The following is a 25,945-nucleotide window of genomic DNA, read 5'->3' as shown; positions in this document are numbered from 1 at the left end:
ATGATGAACTTGCTTCATAGTACAGGCCTCGGGAACTGAGCTCGTGACCGCTGTGGCTTGTGAGCCAAATTCAGCCTTAGAGAGATTTTTTTTTTTTTTTTTTTTTTTGTAATGGCAAACACCAGATCAGTGTGCAACCAGCATCAGTCTACAGAACTGTGCAACAATATAGTTTGAGAAAGATTTTCCAGCATGAGCACAGCTTTGCTTTGTTTCTGTATTGTTATTGTTATTGTGCAGGCATCTACACAGTTTACGTCATTATTTTCTTTTGTCATTTTTGGCTCTGTGCAGCAAGCAGGTCATCTAAGCTAACGTCTAGACTGCCGATATCCACCAGAAGCCTGTCAGAGCTCACCCTCTCACTGTAGAAAATGTTTCTTATACAGCAGGTTGTGGTAAAAACACAACAATGTGCCCCACATCTCTGTGTATACCATATGTACAGAACATGAAAGTACAGAGTACAGCGCGCATGGTGTTGGAAGGCTCAAACCAACAAAAATGTGCAATTTTGTGTTTCCCAAATCAGGGAAAATTATATATACTGACATTGTCATTTTAATTCAGCGATACTAATCTTCATCTAATGTTTTTACATATATTGCAAGTTGAAAATAAAAACACGTATTTGCATTTTTACAGGCACATACATACCACAAAAATAGACTATGTGGAAACTAGATGTACTAGGCACAAGGTATATACAGTCCGTGTGCATGGGGCACATTGTAAAAACAATAACCAAACAAAGTTTACCGATAAAATCAAAGACACTTTCACAAACAAAAATAATACCCTGATTTGCTAACATATCAACACCAAGGCATTCAGTACCCATAATATCTGGTACAGCAAGAATGAGAGGTTTGAAACTTAGATGCTCTCAATAATTGTCAGTCAGTGTCAAACATGTACAGTATGAGGGATTTCCATCCCACTTCACAGCAAGGTCCAGAAGAAGAACCATTAAACAATCGCACTTTGAACCCTCCGTCATCAGGCAAATACAGCGCCATATCACACGCGCGCACACACACGAACAAGTCGACGGTGGCTGGAGGCCAACTGACTGAACACACTTGTGACACAGACACAAAACAGATAACTGGCAGAAGTATGTGCTTGGCCAGGGCTGTATCAGCCTCATAGCTGAGGGTTCAAACAGAGCAGTACTGATCAAAGTGTCTGGGATGCCATCCTTTGAGTGGGAGTGAATTACACACTACAGTATCTTATTGGATGGATGCAACGAAACAGAGACGGTGCCTGATATTGCCTGAAACATTAGCTCTTTGACTCTCCTTCCATCTTGCTCTCACTGACTGTGGACTCATTCAAATAACATCAGCACAGTCCTGATAGCAGCTTAATAGGGCAAACTCTGGTATTAGCACAAAGGAATAGGGAAGAGGACCAATTGATTGCACTGGAACAGTATTGAAGCACACAACAGCCACTGACTCAAATGGACTCGGTTCATTCACAATCGTATTGGCATTTTGGCATGTACCTTTCCCATAGGAAAAAAAGCAATACAAAGTTCCCGTGTTGCTGATGAAGTGGGTCGCATCACTGTGACCCAGGTATGACAAAGACCAAGGTTTAGTGCATGTTATTGATCAAACAGAAAGTGAGAATGTGGCTGATCTACAGTAACAATGAGCCAGGGATTACAATAATGAAGCCCTTGGATAAAAACAATCACCTACACCTTGTTTCACGACTCAGACGGCTCTCAGGACGAGCGATTGGGACAAAACGGCAGCAGTGAGTTCTGCTGATATCAATCTATGGGTTATGACTCCTCTAGGTCTGCCTTGTCTTTCTCAGCCAATCAGAATTCAAGGGGAATCTTTCAGCGTGGTTAAATCAACAAGTTGATTATGGGAGGATAGACAAGTCTACATAAATCAATGGAAAGCCACGCTGTGGCGATCAATACATCTCTCTGGAAAGGTAGCAAACCTGAGTGAAATGTCCATCGCATCGATTTTACAGTTTGGCTCTGGATCGATGCTCAGAGCAGAAAAAAGTTAGATGCTATGTTTGTTTAACACATTGAATCAGCTGTCTATTTTCTATCCCAATTGAATTCAGTTTTCATCCTTACAGTTTAACCAGATAATAGTTCCAGAAGAGGTACTGCAACTGTTTTAAGAGAATAGAGCATTGATTTTCATTTTGATTACAAGGTCGTAGTGCAACACAAGGTGCTTAAATGGATGTCCTCAGTGCTCACATTAGGCCGAGGAGTTTGAAGTGGTTACGACTCTCTCTCTCTCTCGCTCCAACTTACTTCAATAAATGAACCAAAAAAAGAAAAGAAAAGAAAAAAGTATCCTCTCATGTTATATCTGGGGATGGGGTGTAGTGATGGGGGGGTGGTGGCATACAGGTTAGATACAGCAACGTTCAACCCAGAGAAGCATCATCGAACCGAAAAAGATCGCACAGACACTCAGCAACACATACAGCAATGCCCACAACCCCCTTGCATCAAAAAAGCTTCGTTAAATCTCTGTCCCTTTATTTACATGGCAGTTTATATCTGATTAGCTGTCATCCTTCTCATATGGCATACATTCAGCAAGAGAAGGCTTTTAGGCTCAACAGGATCAGAATATTTAGACGAAATATAACTAAAGCCTCAACACAATCCCAAAGTTTGAACTATAGGGATTGTTGTGGATCTAAATGTTGAGACATTCATGGGAGTTTTGGGTGTTGTTGGGCACAATGAGACTTCAATAACACGTTTTTTTCTTTAATACAAGTGAGGCTTTCCTGCCCCATGTTGCCCACCCCAACCCCTCCATTCATCTTACAATTGAATAACTTCGAATAGGGCTTTAAAGTGACGTTTCTGAGGATCTGACTTGCTGAACTTAAAGTGTGGATTCTTCCTGTGACTCTAAACCAGTTTTAAGCAGTTTGTTCCGTCTGTTTTTTGTTTTTTTTTGTTTTTGTTTTTTTGTAGTTTTTTTTTGTAACGAAAATGACACTGCACATCCTCTCATTCCTTCAAACATTTTTGGTTAAGGTAACAACATGGTCACTGGATTACAATACCTCAAGTGAAGCCACAACAGCTGCTGGATTCTTTAAGATTTCACATTAAAAATAAAACAAAAGGAAAAAGAGAGAAGTTCACTTTCCTGTACAGCATATGTATAGATATTTATATTCATATATATTTATATATATAGGCGGGGTAGAGTATTGCAGAATTATATTGCATGTGTTAATCAATAAACCTAGACAAAAACAAGCAAGTATACAGTATGGGTTGTTCACAAATGTTTTCTTTCGATAAAGCTCAGATTATTTAACCACCTTTGCCTTCAGGGTTACAATCAGTACGCTGAGCGAGCAGCTGACCACCTCCCAGATGTTTCATGAAAACAGGTCAGTGCCACTGTCAGCATGTCAAACCAATCGCGCTTGACAAAGCAGTGTAGAGAGTATGTGAGTCCGTTCTCTGAAAATAGAACCAAAACGTACCGACAAACTCACGCACACAAACTTACACCCACATATATACATACACACAAACCAAATATATGGCTTCTAACGTTGAATCAAGGCAGTTAAATAAATGGCATTTTCTTCTATGTTTCTTTTTTAGTTGATACAGACACAACCAGACTTTGTGTTCAAGCTCAACTTTGGTTTGGGTAGATACAATGAATATAATATCCTTCCGTACTTTTTTCATCAACTATTTACACATCGATGTAAGATCGACCAGCGGTCTAAAACACTAATTTCACTACTATTTTAAACAATATGAAGAGCAATGTGTTCTTTTGCTACGACAGCTTATACAGAAAAATTACACTCAAAACACTTGTTGAACGCTTAAAATGTCATTGTCATTTGACCTCAAGTCCCTGATTTTCATTTTTAAGTCCAGCTCCTGCTAGATTGCATTGCATGGATTCTACACAGTATGCAATAGTTACATTAATCATACTTTTCTTCATATCTTTACAGTAAAGACAGCGATATACAGTAGGTGTTTGGAAGCAGAGTGTAAGGGGTGATACTAAGACTAAAGGTGCTGGCACAGTAGACTAGACCAGTTCAACCTTACTAGTTTAATTGTATAGACTCCTCCTAGCCAAAGTGTCTCAAGACTTTGAGTTGCTCTTTTCCTTCTGCTGACACCAGCACACAGTGCATCCAGGTCAATTGACTGGTGGCGAGGGCGGTAGCTGATTGGTCATTTAGCAGGCTGACAGATCAGCTGGACTGACCTAAAACAAACAGATTCTCCTACAAAAAAGGCCTCTTTCCTGAACTCTACCAGGGTCACAAGTTGGAAGACAGCCGAGATCTGGCAGAGTCTAGCTCTGGAAGGCTGACAATTGAATCTTTCTTGGGAACTCCAGAGTCTGGAGGTCCTGATCCAGCAGCTGCTGCTACTGCCCCCATTCCAGCAGGTCCACCGGGAGGCGGCGTGGAGGCAAAGGCCACCCTCTGTTGAGCTCCTGCTGGTCTCCCCACCCCTGACGTCCCAGCCAGGCCCGGATGAGCGGGCTGAGGCGGACCGATGGAGGTGTTGGAGGTGCGGGTGGAGGGCGGAGGGCTGGGGGCTGCAGAAACAGCCTGTGGTGCTCCGTCCTGGGGGAGTGAGGGCTGGGAGGCAGACAGGGCCCGGGTGTCCTGGCTCAGGGTGCCTGCATGAAGGGAGTGGGTGCTCTTGTGTGAGGCCGGCCTCTGCTGGGTCTGTGTGGGGCTGGGTGCATGGTGCTGCACTAGGGACAACTGGGAACCAGAGGGTCCTGCGCTCGCCATGTACTGGAAAGTCCGTCCTGAAGCTGCGAGCGGGCTTTGGACAGGAGGGCTGGAGATCGCAGATCCGAACGCCCCTCCAAGTGTCTGAGGTGGTTGAGACTGAAGAGGAGACATGGACACCGGGCTGGCCAGGTTCTGCATCACCTGGAACCTTCGCACCATACGAGGAGACTGCAGAGTCCCCGGACCCACTAGCGGACTCGCCATCTGAGGGCAGAAGCTCATGGCCACGGCCTGCTGCAGGGTGGCGATAGCAGAGCCCGACTGCGGTTGACCAGGGGGAGCAAAGATACCGCCTATAGAGGGGGTCATAGACATGGCCCGCGGCCGCTGCAGGTCCACCAGCTTCACCATCTCACGATCGTACTTTACAATCTCCTGGATCATCTCGTTCTCTCGGTTGTTAAACACGCCAGAGTTGAGATCGTGCTGAACCTTGTGCATCAGGATGGAGTTCTTTTTACCTGCAGAGACAAATCAGTGGATTGATTATTAAAGAAAAAGCGAGGAGGAAGGACGGGGCGGAGAGGACAAAAAGCAGAACAAAGCATAAATATGTGGAAAAAGGATTTGGGGGGAGAAAAAAAAAAGAAGAACAATACGAGGTAGATAAAGCATGTGATGTCCTTCAGACCAGGTACATCCTCTAGCAGAACAAGCCTGGAGGAAAATGGACGTGTCACCCTGTACTCTCATCTACCGTTACAGTGTCCTGTGTCATTCTGAGGGAACAGCGCAGCTCATTTTACTGCCTATTTCAACATTAATATTCTGAAAACATTTCCTGGGCACAATATCATTTTTTGTTTTCTGTAAACCGACTTCATTTCAGAGTGCTTTGTGGACCTCTTCAGAGAGTAGTATGCAGAGACTCAGATATGTAGAATGAACCTATTTAATAAAGAAATAATAATAACTCAGATTTATACAGCGCCTTTCAGAAGACCCATACCGCTAGTCATATGTTGGACAATGTAAATACACACATTTGCCAGGGTCTACTTTTATGTATATGCATACACCAGAAAAACGTTCATTTAAATGTAAATTTAAATTCTTTCCTCCTCTCATTCTCTTTTTTTGTTTTTACCTATGCGGTCTAGACGGTCGATGGCAACGGTCTCAAAGGCTCGTCTCATCATGGGATATTCCTCCAGCACCTCATTGAAGTGGTCAACAGAGAGAGAGTAGAGTCGACAGTAAGTCTCTGCTCGCACGCTGGCAGTCCGCCGACCCCTCGTCAATAAACAGATCTCTGAAACAAGAAAGGGAGAGTGCAAAAGTTTAAAGGAAGAAAGTTACAAATAAATAAAATAAAAAAACCTGAAAGCTACACACGGTGGCCTACCGCCAAAATAAGAGCCATCAGAGAGTTTCATTGCCAGGGTGCCCTTGGTGATGACGCTGCAGACTCCATGCTGGATGAAGTACATTTTCTTTCCAATCGTTCCCTCCCTTATAATGTAGTCATGTGGCTGGAACACCTCAAAACGCAGCTTGGTCAACATGGCCGTCACAAAGTTTGGCTCTGCGTTGGCAAACAGCGGCATGGACGCCACCAGCTTGCGACAGTTGAAGTTGACAATTTCCTGAGAAAAGACACATTGTTTGGTACAGGTTGCACAAGTGCAATGCTAGACTGAGGTGTCCCTCGTGAATAAAAGTCCAGGTATAGAAATCTTGTGCACATACGTATATGATAAACAATCTACAAAATAAAAGTTGTATTTTCTAAATCAAACATTTAAGAACAATAACTCATACACAGAAACATCTTAAAGTACATCAATGTATATTACAATAATAAAAACAGAAGTTGTGTGTCTTGGCGTGTGTTTACCTCTCTGAGCGGCTCGCTGAGTTCTCCCAGAATGCTCTCCTCATCAAACATCTTGCCCTGGTATCTGTGCTCATAATAATCATGGATTTTCTGTCGGAAGTCGGCAGGCAGCTTGTGGAAGGACATATACTGCTCCACTTGTTTGTACTGAGAGGGTGTGGGATGGACAGAGATAATGGTCTGTTAATGCAGTGCATACAATCTTTTTAAAAACATTTTATTAACTCAGTGTCAGCATGTTAGCTAGTGCATGATAAAAGCCTAAGCAGAGAGGGGGTGGGGTGATATTCTCTCTTTTTTAATATGCAAATCCTGTGAAAACACACAGGAAAAAAAAGTCAATATAAATGATCCCCTGTATTGCCTAATATAACTCATACCTCTGTGCCATTATGCTGTGTTCAAGTCCAAAAACTATTAAAAACACATCAATGAGCCACAGCATTCGGCTCTTTTTGAGTCAGTCCCACACATACTGAGCTATTGTGGGGAAATACTCAATACAACACCATATTTGTAACTCTGCTTCCAAAAATAGTTCCCAGAAATGCATTACCTACTCTCATTTGAGTCATATTTACTAAAAGTGGGGTTTTCGAGTTTCACCTTGTAAATAAACAAAAAAGAAAAAAGAAAAAAAGAAACAAAATTATGAATAAAAATAAAATCAACCACACCCTTAACAGTAAAGTTAACAAAATAGCTGTAAAGTTATGATGTAACAAGGTTTAACATGTTGTTGTAAGATCTGCCCGTCCCATACACTATGAAGGCAGAGGTTGTTGTATATTGTTATTCTTTTTTATGAAACCACCTCAAAAGCACAGAAAAGTGTCACATAACTTTTGTTTTGATGTTTGCAGCCAGCAGTTAGTCATTTGTCTTTTGAATTACACTGATACCCCTACTCTGTTGCCAATCTAATACAGAAGCCCTGCAATAGATCCCACCTTCATGAAGGCTTTAATGTTCAGTTTATAGTGCAACTGTTCAACTTTATGGTCACTTTGGAGGCTGTAATTTATCGTGCTGTTGACTCATGTTGCATGATCCTCAGAGGTTTTTCTAATATTTTATTTCATACAACACAATTCAATAGCACAACAAACTCCACAGCGGATACAGCTTATCAATGACAAGAAATGTGGCGTCTTATTTGAGGAAGACGCCACTATATTCCTCTCGTATTTCCTCCAGTGAGTCAACAAAGACAATGCAAACAACCAAACAGAACAGAGTGAGCTCACGCCCTTCAACTGTCAACTGAAATGAACACACTCGTTCTTTGATCACTGCTGCCCAGAAGCTGATCAATGCCAGATCAATAGAAAGTGAAGGGTCCAACATGGAAACAACACAAACAATCAGCTTCTGTTGTGTCGGGATATGCTAATCACAATCCATACCGAAGTGAACACAGGGAGACCAAAAAAAACTAGGTACATGGCCAGGCTGCAGAGCCACGACGGGAGTGATGTGGCTGTAAACAGGACAGACAGTAAATTGTTGAGAGGAAAAGATTTCTGCTCGTACTTTGTGTGCGCTTCGGCTCAAACGGGAAGCTCGATAACACAGCTCAACCTTGCACCCATAAAACTGTCCTCCTGAAGACAATTTGGAGAGGTGGTGTGACATGCTCAGCGGGCTGGCACATATTGACTGAAGAAGTCATTGTCCATTCTACCTCTTTCCCATCGCTCCTACAAGTCTTCTGCTGTGTGGATGAACGACACAAACACTTGTCAGGTGGCATCAAGAGACGATCCCCTGACAGTGGCTTCAGTGGGTTCGCCTCAGAGTCGACAGACTGCAACACAACTGGATGACCCCCCCCCCCCGGCAGCCATGTGTCCTGTCAGAGGCCCCCGAGCAAAACAATGAGGCCCACCTGCTCACACACTGTTACAAGCTTTGGATCCTCACCAGCGCCTGTTAAACAACACTGGAAAACAGACTGACTCACTCTTTGTTTACAGGGAGGCACATTGGGCAAACAAAGGCTTTAAGTTGTACATAACTGAATGCTTATGTACCGAAGAAGGATCCTTGTCTCAGATCCAGCAACACAGGGCAACAAAACCCTCCCTTTTCTTACTCTAACTTTATCATGACAGAGCAATAATTCATGTTGAACAGAAAATTATCCTAATAAGACAAATCATATAATATAATTGTATATATTATATATTGTGCTGCAGATTTAGAAAACATCTTCATCAATTTGACACATGCACTTGTTTATTTGCATGAGTTCTGACGTGTTGCAGCATGTGTTCTGAATTTGCAGAACCTTTGTGTCTTTGCATATTTTTTGTTAAGTTGCAGTGTTGAGCTCTTACACACTAAACCCAATCACGCAATTTGAAATAACTAGATTTATTAAGAATTATTAAGAATTATTCAAGCTAGAGTTTTTATTTATGGTATAATAAAGTGCAGTCACAAATACTTAAACAGTAAAACACTTCGTTCCAATGTTGCCTTCCTACTTCAGCCAACTCTCTCTCTCTTTTTTTTTAACACAGTCCCTCAATTTCAGGGGACTGACATAAACAAATAAAGTAACATAAACTTAAATAAGGTTTGGTGGTGAATCTCTTGCTGTCAGTGACTGTCTGAACTCAGTAGACACTTGGCATCTTCTCTGGTGGTGCTCTGCCAGGTCCATTTTCAGATCTTGCTTACTTCAGCTACTTTTTAAGTTCAGTTTGGTGTTGAGGCCACGTTCTGCACTAAACTTTGTTCACCCCTTGTGGGTGTGAACTCCCACTCATCACAAAACAACATTTTAGTATTCTGTTGAGTGTAAAATGTTTAATGTAGGGATAAAGCATAATGCTGAGATGTTGAATTCTTTGTTTTGTGTTTCTGTTTGTCTCCCCCTCGTCGTAATCTGTAAAACTGACTCACAACCCGACTCTTCATCTCAGAGGTAAAAATGTCTATGTCGCATTAATTACAAAATCTTCATATATGCAAACATGCAAAGCAGAGGTGACCATGGTAAAACTGCTAAATGTCGACATACTGGTGTTGTCATTGTGAGCATGTGTGCATCCGATGTTAGCATTTAGCTCACAGCTTCACAGAGCTGCTGTAAACTCTTGTGTTTGAACATAACCACATTAACTCGAAAGCTAAAAAGTCTAATCTGTAAGACATTTTCATTATACAATCAGCCTGTAAATGCTGCAGCATCTCAGAACAGTAGGTGTTAAAAGCTTAAAGCCTCGCAGTGTTGGATTACAGAGCCACCACAATGGAAACAAATACTTTCTGCACAGTGTGTAGGTTCAGTGTTGTCCCACTAATGTTACACCACACACTGTTTCTGCAGGTGGGTCTACCATCACACCTCATCACTCTGCACTGCAGGCAGGTACAAAAAAAAAAAAGTTGTCACTCTGCCTAGAAAAAGCAGGATGTTTTTCTGACTGAGACCGTCATCCCCTCTGCTTCAGCCTGCCACATGACGTCAACATCATCTACGTCAGGAGAAGTCTCCTGGGCGGGGACAGCTGCACGGCTCCTGTGACGGAGTTATGCAAGGCAAAGTCTCACCTGCGTGAGTAACTCTGCTTCCTGACATCTGCAGATGGAGAGTGGCCCGGAGAAATGACCCAGTGTCACAGCTCTTTACCCGGCATGTCAAAGCCAACGCTGCAGCTGGTGTGCCTTTCATAGGATAGAAGTGCTGATTGTGGACAAAGTGAAGGTGTGGGGTTTATTCTGTGCAGGGAGGGGAAAAAAAACCTCACGCTCTCCACAGAGATGAAGTTAGACATGAAACTCATTCCAGCCCATTGTGGCTCGGCTAAGTCGGAAAGAGTGAGGCAGCAAAAGCCTATCTGATTGAACTTAGATGGTGGCATTTAATGACTTGACTTTGAGAGCCATGTCACAGCGCGCCATATCGATCATCGCCGGGCTCAACCTGAAATCTCTCCAGTGTCACGGAGGAGAGGGAGCATGCGTTTGTCTGGTGTGTCTCAGCACCCAGAGGGGACTGACAAACACCCAAATGAGATCGAAAATGACATCCACTTTCTGTGTCACTTTGATGACAGTGTGTGCGACAGCAAAACATTTCACTGACATTTTGTCATCTAAACTGCTGTTTTGGGAACTCTTTGCATTTTGTGATTTGTCATTCAGGGGAAAATTTATGGAGAGTTTTGTTTCTAACTTTGATTAAATTTTCCACTTTTTAGCTTGTGAACTATACTGACCCATCACAGCTGCCAGTTTTTATCATCCCTTCTCTTTTTATTCCCTTTCTTGCTTTTTCCCTTCCTTCATTTGGTCCTTCCTACCTTCCGTCCTTCCTTTTCTCTTTCTTTTGTTCCCTATGCTCTCTTCTCTTGTATTTCCTTTCCTTTCCTCTCCACTCCTCTTCCTCCTTTTTCCATCTTCTCCGCAGCTCATTCATCCCACAACTTGTCTCTATTGGAAATTCTAATTCGGGTTCATCCCAAACGGCCATGTGGATGTATAATTCATTCACTTCATTCCCGGCTAAATCGCCTCATTACATTATGAAGCACATTCACCAAAGAGAAGAAAATCAGATAGCAGTAAGTCAGCTTGTCTTGTCTGTCTTCAATTCAAAGATGTGTACAGAGGGAGGAACAACACACTGTGAGGTCCCACACAGTACAAAGTCTCATTAAATGAAATGAGGCTTCTAAGGAAAATCCTGTAATTCAGTCAAAGGGAGTGAGGCGCAGATAAGGGTTTGTACATCAGACACACTTTCAGAGCACTGAGCATCATTTGGCACAACCGGAGGGACACTGATTTTTGTTGCAGACGGAGGTGAGCAGGAAACTCTGTGGCCAGTATCTTTGCAAAGTCAGCCTCGCTCAGGATAATTGGAGCGATCAGTGACAAGCAGTCTGGCTAAGAGCGGACAAATCACTGTTGTTGATGGTGTCAGTGGCACGAAGACGGAGAAGAGGAGGAGGAGGAGAAGGAGAAGGAGGAGGAGGGTGTATATGTGGAGGAGGGTGTAGAAAACATCATGTTGTATCCTGTGCAGTGCCACATCATGGCAGAGAGCTCAGACTGCTGTCTGCGGTGCGTCTCGCTGACTGAGATTAGTCTCTACAAGAGAGAGGAGCTGATTCAGTGTAAAACCCCGGTGAGGCCATTAAGAGCTGATTATGGATGCACAAGGTGTATCGGTGTAGAGTCACATTACTAATACGCTGTCTGTTGTATGTCTTAAAGGCACAATCCATGCTCTGAAGGTAAGATTTAAAATACGAAACACATTACTGAAAAAGCTTATTTTTCTCAAACGCATTGACACATCTTTTAATATGTCGCCATTCTCGCCACGTATCTCAAAAATATCCTCAAACAAAAACGGCTCTGTTTTCGGCTTTGCATTTGCATTGCAATGCATTTTTTTTTCAAATATTGCAGTGTTTTTAAATGGTTTATTTTTAGCTCAACAAGTAGGAGGAAATTCTCATCGGGAAACTGTGCAGCAACATGGGAACCTAAACCAAAGAACAACTAAATATAAGTCTGCAGTGTTTCTAATGCTAAAAGGCTTTCTTTAATAAGTCATATTTGTAAATAATGTATAAGAATATGCCTATATTTGGTTTTGTGACGCACACAACACAGATTTTCATTCATTCATAGCTAAAACTTCCAAATTATGTGAATATGACTCTGATATTGTTTAAAAATGTATCTGCCTCTGCAGCAGCTGATTAGAGAGAGACACTATGAGCTGAACATAGTTAGCATGTTTGTCAAACTGCGTAGTGCACTCACCACCTACACCTGATAAACAAGCGAGTGGAGGCCCTGCTATGATTTCAGGATCTAAATTCAGTCATTCACGAAGGCAGGTAGGTGCAGAGATCAACATTTAATGATGAAAATAAACAGGCTCACAGGCAGATGAGTCGACAGGCAGGAGGGGGGGAAAAAACTGGAACAGACAGCAGAACCTCGAAGCAGGTTGCAGGCACAAAGGAACAAACACAGGAAACAAACCAGACAAAGAATGAAGAGAATTCACAGAATTAAATATGTTAGTGACAGCGAGATTAAATGACACAGGTGAGACTCATCAGGGTGGGTGTAGAAAAAACAGAGAGGGGGCTGTGTCACTTCATTTATATCAAATCACTTACTCATTCACAACTCCCTCCCCAATATCCAGGGAGTTGGAAAAAGAAGACATTAGCTAATCAGTAAAATGAAAATACCTTATTCTGTGAATTTCTCTGCACTATTTTTCTTTATTTCAGCAGAAACACTATGCTGGACAGCCCACTGTATGTATAATAACTCTCACCATTCGGTCAGTCCTTCAAAATGACATGGAGTGGTGAGTGATTTCCAGGGAGTCAAACTATCATCAGACACGCGAGGAAGAAATTTCAAAGTAAAAGGGGACACCAGAGTCCAGAGAGTCACTCAGCGGGCAGAGCATGACACTACACACCTACACAGCTGTTTTCACTTGTACTCGCTCATTAGATTCCTGCTCAGGTTTACGTTAGGCAGACAGGTATGAATGTGTAGCCTCCCCTGCTCTAACTGGTGCCATGGGGTGGAGCACAGAACGACTGTGCATGCCACATTTGTGTCACTTCATTAGATTAAATTTATAAACTGAGTGAGAAAAGACGTTGACAAGTCAACAGACACCATCACTGCATCTGAATAAAATCCAACACTGACGCTAATACAAAAGGTGTGGGTCACATAAACAGTTCAACTCTCTGGTTGGACTAAAGGGAGGTTTTTCTGTTCTTATTCAGCCAGTGGTGCATGGTAAAAAAGAAGAAGAAGAAAAAAAAGTAAAAGCACATGTGTGAGTCAGGCCATAAGTTTGAGCCTTTAAGGATGCGTGTGTTTCTTTTGGATAGACATGCAGGTTTGTAGGGCAGATACCAGCAAAACATGAACTCCAACTTTCCAAAGCTCACTGCCAAATGTCATGATCACCAGAAATACATTCCTAAATTTGTCATTTACTGCAACAGCAAAGATGACACAAGTGAGGCTACTTCCTTGTCTGTGATGTGTCACTTTGCACTATTACTGAGTATAAATAACTCACAGGTCTCTGCACCAAAGCGACCAAGCCAAATTCTGCGTAATTTTAACCTGCATGGATCCAGAGTCTGACATTACAGCTGGGCTGAAATGGAGACCTCCACACACAATGTTAGCTTGAGCCTCACTGGGGCTGTAAAAGACTGCCAGCAGACTTGTTTTGCTAACACTCCCCAAATGATAAAAATGTCACTCATAGTCCTTTCTGGAGGCGTGGTGAATTCACCCAGCAGCATCAGCATCAGCCTTGCTGGCATGGCTGGCATTTTTAGCTCAGCGTGTATATGTGTGTGTGCTTTTTTTTTCTTTCTTTTTTTTCTTTTTTTTTTTTTTAAATATACACATCTTCAGCTCAAATACTAATCCTCACAGAGCAGCAGAAAAAAAAACTTTGCAGAAGAAAAAAAAAACAGAAAATCTGAAAACTGGACAGAAAAAGAGTTCTGGCTAACTGCACTTTCCTGCCCTCAGCAGAAAAATTATATATACCAGGATGGAGTAAGGACGCATGAGAAAATATCTCACACAGTAATATGAACAGATTCCAGATGTTTAAGTTTTTTACCTCCATAATTTATCCCTAAACTTGATACAAATACTTGAGCTGGTTGAGGATTGTACAAACTTATACAACTCGGTGTTCAGACTGCTTGTGGTGCAATTCAACAGGATATTTAAAACTGATAGGAAAACAGCTGAGGAATGGTTTCTTGCTTAGACAAAAACATTCCTTCAAATAAAAATCACACACACACACAATGGATTTCTCTCTAGCCTTTTAACTCCCATCATCCAGGACACACAGGAAGAGGAGAGCATCAGTCAGCACTCAATTTGCTGAATCGTCGTCTACTAAACCATTTATTAGACATGATATATACCCAAGCGAGCGTCCGTCCACAAGACTGCAAAAAACTCCACAGGGAGTTCCACACAACTCGAACACACTCTAAACGATGTGAAACAGGCAGCGTTCAAATATCTTGCAGTGCACCAACAACAAGGCCCTGCCGTCTCCCACAGGTCTCCCCTCCCCCTCGCTTTTGCTCCCTGTAGCAGCCGGTTAGCAGTAGCACTGCACCTCTCAAGGACACCACCACCAGAGAGGAAAGAAAGAGAGAGGGGGGGAAGAGAAGAAGAAAGAGAGAGAAATTCAGATCTGGAGGAGGAGAAGAGACAGACAGCGAGAGAGAAAGAGAGAGAGAGAGAGAGAGAGAGATAAAGATGAGATAGAGGGGAAATCAGGTGGGGTGTATTTAAGAGGTGAAGGGGAAGAATAAAGGAAAGAGGGGATGAGATAATGTAAAGAGGGACACTTAAAGACGCATACGAGATGAAAGAGAGTGCAGGTAGGGGGAGAGCCAGTGAGTGAGTGATCAGGAGAAGAGAGAGAGAGGCAGCCATGGTTGCTTACGTCACCTTCAGGATGACATTGGCAGGACACACAGGTCTGCTGCCTCATCAATTCTACTGCTGCCCAAGGGGACATCATATCTCACACACACACACACACACACACACACACACACACACACACACACACACACACACACACACACACACACACACACACACACACACACACACACACACACACACACACTCTCACTCTCTCATTCTCTCTCTCTCCCACATCAGCTCACCCTCGCACACACGCACACACACACTCGCCCAGCCCCTAGCGACGTGGCTCTACCTGGCCGAACACACCCGCAGCCTCTGATTGGCTGCTGAAAGCCAGCAACACTCCCCCTGCTCCCTAGCCAGCGAGACTCTGCTTGGAAACAGAGAGAGGCTGTGCTGTGTTACCACCACAGACCACTGCTGCAGCGCTGCTCAGCTATGCTCCGATCCCCATCGCTGTTCCAGAGATGTCTGATAGTCAAAGGAAAACACTGCCCAATGATAATATATGCAAGGGCTTTAACAGGACCTGATGATGTGTAATTAAGGTCATAACCTGAGGGTAAGTGTGTCGGTGTGATCTGATGCTGTTGCACCACGGAACAGCTTCTTATAGACACAACCGCACACTCGTATGCTGTAGTAATGTATAGAAATCCTGCATCATAGGTAGATGAACAGATGAGGCAACAAAACATGATGATGATGAACAAAGAGAGCAGAGGAGAAAAGAAAAATACACACGTGTTTATGAGCTGTGTCACTGTTTTGACCTAATGTGGGAATCTTACAAATTGAAGGAGCTCTTTAACCCCCCTGACCTCCACCAGTGAGCTTCACTGTGAAGCCACACAGAGTGAAACCTATCCAAGTTTTTCTCCTCTGATACAGATTCCAGCACTAAACTCTTCTGGTCCCTTGTAATTATGTAAAATCCTCTGAGCGAGTTCAGGTTCAAATCATCCTCTACATGTGCAGGTTACATGGCACTGTCACCTCACACTAGTTCTTTACCAGATGTGGACATATCCATCCATTCATGCATCCATCAATCCATCCATCCACCCATGCATCCAAGCATTCATGCATCCATTCATCCATTCATCCATCCATCCATTCATGCATTCATGCATCCATCCATCCATCCATCCATCCAATTCATCCATCCATCCATCCAATAAGTTTAGTATCAGAACTTTAAATCAACTCTGAGTTGGGAAACATACCAAATATATCGGGCTGAATTTTGAAAAGGTGTAAAGAATGATAAACAAGACAACTAAAATATTCACAAAAAAGGTGTTAGGAACATGGGACAGAGCTGATTTAATGAGGCTCCTCACCTTTTCCTGATACTGCCGTCTGGAGGAGTCCAGGGACTGGATGAGGGCTGTTGCATGGCCAATAAAAACAGCATAGCAAGTAGCTCCTACAATCATACTCAGCATGGTGAGCCAGATATCTGAAAGACTTTCTGGGGCCTGCCGGCCATAACCGATGCACAGCATGTGGCTCATTGCTTTGAATACAGCAAAGGAGTAGAGCTCTGACCAGGTATCATTCTGCAGAGAGAGAAAAGGGGGAGATAAAGAAACAAGTTAAAGACATCAATGTTATATAAAAGACATGTTTTGAGGGAGAGTGGTGGCAGAGAGTAGGGAACCAGAAGAAAAGCTTTGGGGACAGCGGGGTCACGGAAAAGCACTTATACAAATGAGAACTCGAGGGACAGAGCTGCATTAGAGGGGAGGAGGGAGGAAGTGGAAACGACATCAGGGGAATCCTTCGAGGCCTAATCAGTAAAGTAGAGACGGTTTGGAAATTATTTCCTCTGAGAAGAATGATAATGAGAGGTCATTAAATATGCTCTTTCAGAGCAGTGTATATAGGAATCTACTACAGGAGGTGACACCTACGTAGCTTCCTGCCCGTCTGTGTGGAGATTCACAGAGGGACAAACTTCAGATCATAACTTACAAACACATCAAGGACCATTAATCATGTCATTGAATCAACACTGAAACTTTCTCAGATGTTAATAATTGCTCATTGTTGTTTTGCTGTAGCTTTGAGCCAAAAACTCTCGTCCTCACAAAAGCTGAGCCACAAGCTCAACTGACCTGACACTTTTGTTCACTAAGCTTCTTTTGTTTCCCGTTTCTTTCATTAGTGGCGACCTCGGTGTGAACAGGCTGATGATGCCAGTTAATTCAAGCTGAAGCCAAAATTTTGGATTGATTTTTTTTTGTTTTGTTTTTTTAATCATTCAACCAAAGAAACTAGTGTCCTGTGTAATGACATTGTATTAAATGGGGTTGAAAAGCTCTTAGAGCCTGGTTTTAAGCACACAAACAAAACCTCTCTATCATGGCCCCTGACACTCACACACTCTAAATTTGCAGCATGCTACACAGAGGTTACAGTCTGCACTGTGCTAGCAAAGGCAATCAACTACCTCTCTCATAACCTACAGAGGTACATTAGCAGTCTATTAATGTATCTGCTGCTATATTTCTTAATAGTGATATATTTAGCTTGGCTTTTTTCCAACAAACGTCCCGCGTCGTGCCTTGTGAAAACCATGTATCTCTAAAATTACTTTCAATGAGTTATAAGAACAACTTTGTTTTCCGTTTGAGCCAAAACCACTTCAAATGAAAGAATTGTTTGTTCATTTAGATTAGGAGGTAGGAACGTGTGATCTTTAAATTCATCTGAAACAATCCACCCAATTTAAGATGCATAGTTCATCAGAAAGTGACTACATGTTCAGATGCGAGTGACAAACTGGGTATGAAACAACACAGAGCAGATTAGATAATGAATCCATTATTTAAATGACAAAAATAATCTAGCAACACTTTTGCTTTTTTGTTAATAATCAAGCAAGAACAGTCTGGTTTCAGCTTCTCATGTGCTACTTTTTGCTTTGTCATTGAAAATGAGATACTTTTGGGTTTTAATGCATTGTTCTGGAAAAACAAATGGCCGCAGACATCATCTGTGGGAAACTGTGGCAGAAATTTTCTGATGTTAAAGAATTGCAAATATAACATCCATCCATCATCTGTCCCAGCTGACATAGGGGTGGAAGGTGGGGTACACCCTGGACAGGTTGCTAGTCTATCACAGGGCTGTCATATAGAGACAAACAACCTCGCACAGTCACATTCACACCTAAGGGCATTTTATAGTCTCCAATCCACCTATTTCTCATGTCTTCGGACTGTGGGAGGAAGCTGGAGGACCCAGAGGGAACCCACACATACATAGAGAGAACATGCAAACTCCATCCAGAAAGGCCCCCGGCTCAGGAATCAAACCCAGAACCTAATATATCTAATTAATCAATTTAGAAAATTATAATCAGACATAAAAGGGAAGAGTCATAGTAAAACATAATGGCACATGTCTCTGTGCAGATCTATGAGGAACAACATTAAAGGGCCACAAAGTGATTAGAAGTGCTTCTCCGTCATGAACAGAGGAAAATGTAGACTCCAAAAATAAATCTAGCTCCACCAAGTGGGCTGAGACTAAATGGTGTATGTGAAAACAGAAAGAGAAACAGTGGAGTGAAACAGATTGAATAATAGATGAACGATGAGCACTTTGATTCTGAAATAGCACAGGCAAGAGAGAGGGAGAGAGAGACTCCACGTCCTCACAAGTCTCAACAGCCCTCCACAGAGAATTCAGTTTGGGAACTATCCGTTACTTGTTGGTAATCATTGTCTCCATTAGCGGCAGATAGTCTGAAGTGGGCTGAAAATCCAGGGGCTTTAATTTTATCTTCCAGTGTCTTCTTCATATATGCCGTGTGGCAGCCCTGCTGTGCAGCAGGCGTGAATTTTTCTCGTCTGCCAGAATGACAGAACGACCACGTGCGAGTTAAGTGATGTGCCTTCAAGGAGCGACACATTTACACACCACGGACAAAATGCACCAACATTTAGCTCAGTACATGCACTTAGACCACGAGTCTGTAGCTGTGCCAGTAGTCCTGTGAGGTCATTGAAAAGAAAGCCAAAATGATAGATACAGTATATAAAAAAAAAGTCTAGCAACAAAAGGGGGTGGTGGTGAATAAAAATAACTTGTGTGAGGTGGTGTAATCGGAGAGGTCATCATGTCATGTCTTTCGTGAGATTTTATGATCATAGCCAGTGTTGGCTGAACTAGACACACAGAAGAAATGCTCCTCTAATCTTCATGTTTCTTGAACATTCAGGCATACAGTAGCCTATATTTCTGTGTCTCTTGTATCATGTGTTTGTTCTTTTTTGTTTGTTTGTTTGTTTGTTCTTTTTGTTTTTTGTCTGTTTGTTTGTTCTGCTTACTTTCTTTGTATGCTACTATGTACTATGTATGTTTGTATTTCCGTTGATAATATGGACCCCCTCGAAAATGAGATGGCACATCTCAAGGGGCCATCCTGTAAAATAAAGTCAAATAAAAATATTTAAAATAATCAGCGTTTTATTTATTTATCAGTTTTTAACTAATGTTCAAGATCATTGTTTAGCATGTTAGCTTGCTAGTATTAGGAGTGTCACAGTCATTCAACACAAAGTAGTGGACGGAGTGACTGACATCGCCATCCCGACAGCCACACCAACATGCATGGCTAAAAATGACCAAAAGCACATCCAAAGACCTGAACCTTTGCCCTGTTACCACTCACATCAGTTCACACCTCCCTGCACCACGGGCTAAAGGCTTGAGGCTCTGTCTGGGATGGACAGGTGCAGTTATGGAAGAAATGACAGAGGCAGGAAGAAGCTGATAACAGAAAATGGAGTTACAACACACTGGATGACCGATGATGTTGTGTGTCCAATGGACGATAAGCTCGACAAATATCAAAAGATAACCGACGCACATGTAACAAGGCCTCTGGCCTGGCCCACCAGTTTAAATTACAATGTCTTATCTGAGTTTACTGTACAGTCGCCTCAGTCTCTCTGCGTCTCTTTTTTCAATTCACTGCCTCACCGAGAGTGTGTAGTCTCTCTTTATAATCTGTGGACTGGACAGTGAAATTTGTTTTCACTTAACGTGGAGACCAAGACATCCTCTGTCCCTCTCTGCTCATTTTAAGGTTAAAGTAAAAGTGTCATGCAGTATTTAATCCATCAACATGAACAGCATGTGAAGGCTGTCTGAACTGGTGTAGCTACATAGTTTGAGTTAATTAATTTAACCTCCTTTTTATGCCGTTGCATGAGTTTAAAGGGACAGTTTAACACTGTAGGAAATAAACTCATTTTCTTGCTAAAATGACAGAGCTGATATTACGGCAATTTCTGTGCTTATGAAGCATTAACAAGGAGATACCTCAGTTTTAGTCTTGGTAGGGGATTTTCTTCTTCTTTTTTTTTTTCTTTTTCTTTTTACATTTTTCTCCATGTACTGGTGAAACAAATCACATAATAAATGTTAATAAGTGAGATTTAGAAATGCTGCTCAGTGTATCTTTCAGTTTTAATGCTAGACTTAAGAGCCACCTGGTTCTAGCTTCATATTTTGTGCACAGATATTAAAGTGTAATAAATTCCTCCTCTCCTCACTATCAGGGATTTTTATTTACTGACTTTATTTGAAGATCAATAAGACAAGGTGATCCAATATTTGCACATTCAGGTGGGAGGACTGTGAGAGATTAAAATCGACTTAATGGATCCACAATCCCCTGACCTGATCCTGGTATGAGTTATATACCAAAAGCACTGCATTTACCAAAATGCAACGTGGCTGAATGTTTTTGTTGAACCCAGGTGACAGTACTGGAAGTAGGTGCGTATCTGAAGGTAGCAAAAAAAAATTAACAGCATTTTGAGACAGTCTGTAAATCCAAATCCAAATTGCTACAACTCTTTGGTGAATATTATGAGCTGGATTGTTGAGATCAACAGATTGTGTTGAATCTCCAGTCAGATGACAATAACCCATGGCAGAGGAAGAGGGTGCAGCAAGATGACATCATTAAAAAGACCACCAGTCAAACCTCAACCTCATTCCTGTGTCATGTGTCAATATAAAAGGTGACAAGATTTCAGTTTTCCCCTGTTACTTTTTCTTGTCTCAACATATTTTTATTTTGTCACATGGTTCATTTACCTTGTGGTGTATTTGTTTCCATTTTCCCTTTATGGCTTCAAAATTGTCCACCTGAGCCTGGTGTAAAATATATTGTCAGATTGTTTCAACTTTATTTTGTTTGGTTTTTAATCTAATTTTAGCTTTTTATTTTTGAAGAACTTGGAGATATAAACAAGAACAGGAGTAAACCGACTTCACTGTATGATCTGGGACATTACACTGTTATTTTTACAGGCTGAGTAACAGTCCTGAAGTAGACAAGCATGTATGCGATCTATGATTTTGGGATTTTTGATGAATTCAGCTCCTATAGAGGCATTTAGAGAGAGGGTGTGTGGGCTGTTTGTAGGATGCCCTGTTTGGTTTGCTTTGAATCTGTGAGAAACTTTCTTCCAAACAAGAAACAGTCACCACTATGGACAGTCAGCCTGACCGGAAAAGTGTTGCTCCGTCTTCAAAACATTTGCACTCTGGCTTCAATTGCTCTCAACACAGGTAAAGTCAATGCTGCTTGGCTGATGTATAAAGTGCAGTAACAGTACTTCTAAGCAGAATATGGCAGCGATGTCTGCACTACTCAGCACAATGAGATCTTTGAGTGCAAAACCACCTGAGATCCTGTGGGACTGAAATAATCACATCCTTTTCTCTCCCCACACAGGAAACAAACACCACCTAATTTCTTATCCATTTACAGAGGTTGGACAGCAGCTTTCACTTTTCATGTGTAGTATACGCTGTTACCGGCCTAGTGAGTATGTTCAAATCAAATTTGCCATGTCCAGCAGCAGGCCCGTGATACTGTTTGGCCAAACAAATAAATAAAGTAAATCAAGTGATTTAACACCGTACATAGTGATTACCGGCTTATCTTCTCCAAGCCAGCAGACCACTGTACAGCAAAGCCCCCTCCCGCTGATAGCAGTGGGGGATAATAGGAAAGAGACGTCTCTGTGATGTGGATACAGTAAGGGATGGGTACACACACACACACACAGTTGTAATTACAGAGTCGAAACTATACACCCGTGCCTGTCAGTTAGTGCTGTTGTCACTATTATTACCCAGTTGCCTCTGTGCTCCACTGACACAGCTTAGGGTCCGTCCGCCACCAACCCACTCCCTCCCTACCATTGAAATTAACTTTGTTGCTGACAAGGGGGCATAAAGGTAGCACTAAATGTAAGCTAAATGAAATGAATGGATAGCAGTTGGGGGTGTAATGCAAAAAAAAACAACCTATGTTCCCTGAGGAGAATTACAAGTTAGACAGAACCCAATTACTGGTCGGTGGATGTCATCCTGAGTTACAGAGTGTTCTCAACGCCCTCCACGGGTTCTGCCCATAGGCCCCACACCACCAGAGCCGCTGTAGGATGCGAGAGGCTTGATGGATGGTCTGGCTGCAACACACTGGCTAATGTTACAAGTTGTCAGCCACTCAATAGGGGGGCGGTCTCAGGTGGCTGTAGGCAGCCTGTACCATGCCAGGCTGGTCCTTTAGTTTGAGAGTGACGGCTCTCTGGAGACCGACTGTCTTTGATTATACAGAGGGAGAGAGCAATAGAGGAGTCAGTGGCCTGTCAGCTCTGAACTTCATCATCCCAGACTTCAGACTTCAGACTTCTGCGCTGCATGCACTGCAAGGTTGTCCTCTTGTTTCACATGTACGTTTTTAACGGAAATGTTCAAGTTTTCTTTAAGTTTTGGTTGTGAAGCTTTATAAGGAAGATGAGGACTGTATATGTGGTTTTTACATTATACATACAAAGCCCATATTGGGAGAATGAGAATAGGCACAAATCTGTATATTTTAATTACATTTAAAGCAATAAAAGCTATTATGTTCATTATTGATTAATCTACTAATTATATTCTAAATTAATCATTTAGACTTCACAGTTTCTCAAAGAAAACAGAGACAGAAACATTTTCAGAGAAAAGCAGCAGCAGTGGCGTGTTAAGTATTTTTGTTTGAAAAATGACCAAAACAATAATTCAGCTGTTGAAACTGTTAATTAATAGTAAATTCATTTTCATTTGAATTTGTAGATTTGAGGATTCGACATTTGCTTTACTTTGTTACAATGAGAGTTGTGAGTGACTTTGTATTTCAGCAGAGGGCAAACAGTTGAATGATGCAGGTAAAAGAAGTGCATGACGGACTCCTCAGTCGTCTGTAACATCAAAGACCTGGTGAGGACATGGTTGAGAGTCAGCCCCAGGGACAGTGGACGCACCTGCTCTGATTGAAGTCTCTCAGTGTCTGCACCGTGGTTAAACATTGGACCACTGTAGTTTACACATTATCTTTTGATAATCCTAGACATTACACTGCAATATGATGTAGAATTACTTTCTAAATTTGAAAGACTTTTAATGGCAGCATAAAAAAACAAATGCCTCTAACCTGGTTTGTCCCCATAGTAAATATTTTTGGTCTTTTTTTTTTCTTTCTTTTTTTTTTAGATAATTTTGCCACTGCTTTATGAAAGCACTGTTCATCAGACCCAAACTGATACTGAGAATCTGAGTCAATATTGTAACATATGATTTTGTTGATGCTTTAAAAAAAATAGCACCAGTGAAACTGCAGTTTGTTCCCATTTGGCAGAGGATTTCCTTCCCTTTCATCAACATGAAAGAGAGGCTATTTACTCTCATCATCACATTAACTTGTTATAACTGGACTTACTATTGTACAGCAATAAAATAACTGCTGTCATCCAGGAAATACTTCAAATCTGAAATTTACAAGCAGTTATGGCTGGCCCTGACGTTGTAAGGGCGCAGGACCCAATCTGTTTAAAACCCCATTTGGACCTGTTCCTGGTGTCTGGGTTAGTATGGTCTCCCCTTGCTCAGTAAAAAGCTGAGGCTGACAGACAGACCTATAAACAACCAGCTTTTATCTCTCTGAGAGAGACGTGGCAACAAAGAGCCCAGCTGCCTGGCCATAACCCCCCCGCTCATTCAATCCCTCTGTTTTCCCCTTTTATCTTTCCTGTCATCGCCCCACCAAACTGAGGAGGAGGCACGGAGGGATCTAGAGGTGCGTGTTTAAATCTCTCTGCCTCATTGGTGTTCTCATGCTGTTTTCTGTCTGGCACAATGACTGAATGCAAGAGCAGAAGTTGGTGATATGAGCAATTTTCTTCATGTGTTGACTTCCCCTCCTGAATCAGCACTAGTATTATAACAACTGACATCGCTTAAGCTCGTACTTCTTCTCTGAACAGTGGAGTGCTCTGTTTTCAAAGTGGACCCTCTTGAACCAAATTGCAGTATATATAACTATCACAACCTACAGGACCTTTTATTTTTAGTCATGCTTGCAGCGTGCTTTTAGGGATGTTGCTCTCACACTTTGGTCTAAACTGAAATATCTTATAGTTTCACTATTGAGTAGATTGCAAAGAGTTTTGCTCTGACATCCGTGGTCCTTAGAGGATGAAATATAATGTTTTTTCTTCTGGCATCGCATATCACACTATGGATTGGCAGGAAATCCTGGGAGGTGTTTTATGGTTTTCAAACAGTAAATCATTTCTCTGTTCTGTTTCTGTCTCTGACTTTTCAGGTCAAATTGTAATTTATCTCATAAATCCAGCTTTACTTTGTATTTATTGCCAAATAGCTTTTTTCTTTTTTCTTTTTTTTTTACCATGCTGACACACTAAACCAAAATGGTGAACATTGTATACGGTGTAATGATAATTTGCAGTCACTGTGAGCTTGTTGGCATACTGATGTTTTTACATGTATTTACAACCGCGCACCAGTGTCGTTGAGAACGACCCCACACATTTGACCTTTGACTCCTGCTCTTGTGTCAATGACTTGGACCTACATAGCCCACTAATTTAATTTTGTGGCAACAAAAACTTAGTTACCAGGAACAGGAACCGAATTTCTGGTCTTTAGAATAAAATGAATCTAATTAAGATACAAAAATACATACAAAGATTTGAGTGTTGACGTTACAGAAAAAGACAGGAAAGCATTTATCATGGCCACCATGACACATTGATTGACATTCAGCCAATATTTTCTGATGACGGTCAGACACTCCAATCAATACTCTGTGACCACGATCAGCTCTTTCCCAATCAGCTCAGAGTAAAAATGTAAATCCAGTTCTGGGGTGATATGTGTGACTTTGTATGCACAGACATGATTTCTTGACACATACCTCCATCTTGTTGAGGGACACCCAGCAGTCTGAGGGGAAGTCCTGCAGCATGGGAACCAGGAACTGTAAGCAGCCATCCCAGTGACACAGCAGCAGCATCATACCAATCAGGTTAAAGATCCGCATCACCGCACTCGCCAGGTCATAGGTCATATGGAATATCTGGCGTGAGACAAGAAGACAGGAGGGGGGTTTAAACTGTGAAACATACTGAATTGAAGGAGAGAAAAGCAGACTACTTCATATTTTTTGGGTAATAACTTTCCTTAAATCGGTGAAATCATATCTCAGCGTCACGACTGACTACCCACTTAACTCCACAGTCTCTTTTGGATCACACCAAGTTTGATTAATGAGTGGGGGAGACAGGCTCCCATCAGTCCCAAGTCAAACACAGCAGGAGCAGGCAAGACATTTGTTACACAAAGACACATGACATCAATCAGAGGCTCAAACATGCACACAGAGCCCAGTCACACTCACGCAAGCCTGCGGGCACAAAGATACGCTAACAACACAGACAG

At 42.1% G+C, this 25,945-nt stretch overlaps 1 protein-coding gene across 2 annotated transcripts in view; it reads right to left on the bottom strand.

Annotated features, from left to right (window-relative positions):
• The window catches only part of LOC146971287 (potassium/sodium hyperpolarization-activated cyclic nucleotide-gated channel 2), a 34,464-nt gene that overhangs the window by 782 nt on the left and 7,737 nt on the right, over nt 1-25,945 (bottom strand). For both annotated transcript variants that reach the window (XM_085805801.1, XM_085805802.1), the window contains 6 exons: nt 25,422-25,583; nt 16,471-16,689; nt 6,641-6,787; nt 6,149-6,389; nt 5,891-6,055; nt 37-5,264 (listed from right to left, as the gene is read on the bottom strand). In XM_085805801.1, the coding sequence (XP_085661927.1) occupies nt 4,315-5,264; nt 5,891-6,055; nt 6,149-6,389; nt 6,641-6,787; nt 16,471-16,689; nt 25,422-25,583 (1,884 nt within the window). In that variant the 3' untranslated portion in view covers nt 37-4,314. The remainder of the gene's footprint in view (nt 1-36; nt 5,265-5,890; nt 6,056-6,148; nt 6,390-6,640; nt 6,788-16,470; nt 16,690-25,421; nt 25,584-25,945) is intronic.

Source organism: Trachurus japonicus, chromosome 17, assembly GCF_045865225.1.
Source record: "Trachurus japonicus isolate A0001 chromosome 17, Traja_1.0".
Lineage (NCBI taxonomy): Eukaryota > Metazoa > Chordata > Actinopteri > Carangiformes > Carangidae > Trachurus > Trachurus japonicus.
This window is presented reverse-complemented; position numbering and strand designations above follow the sequence as displayed.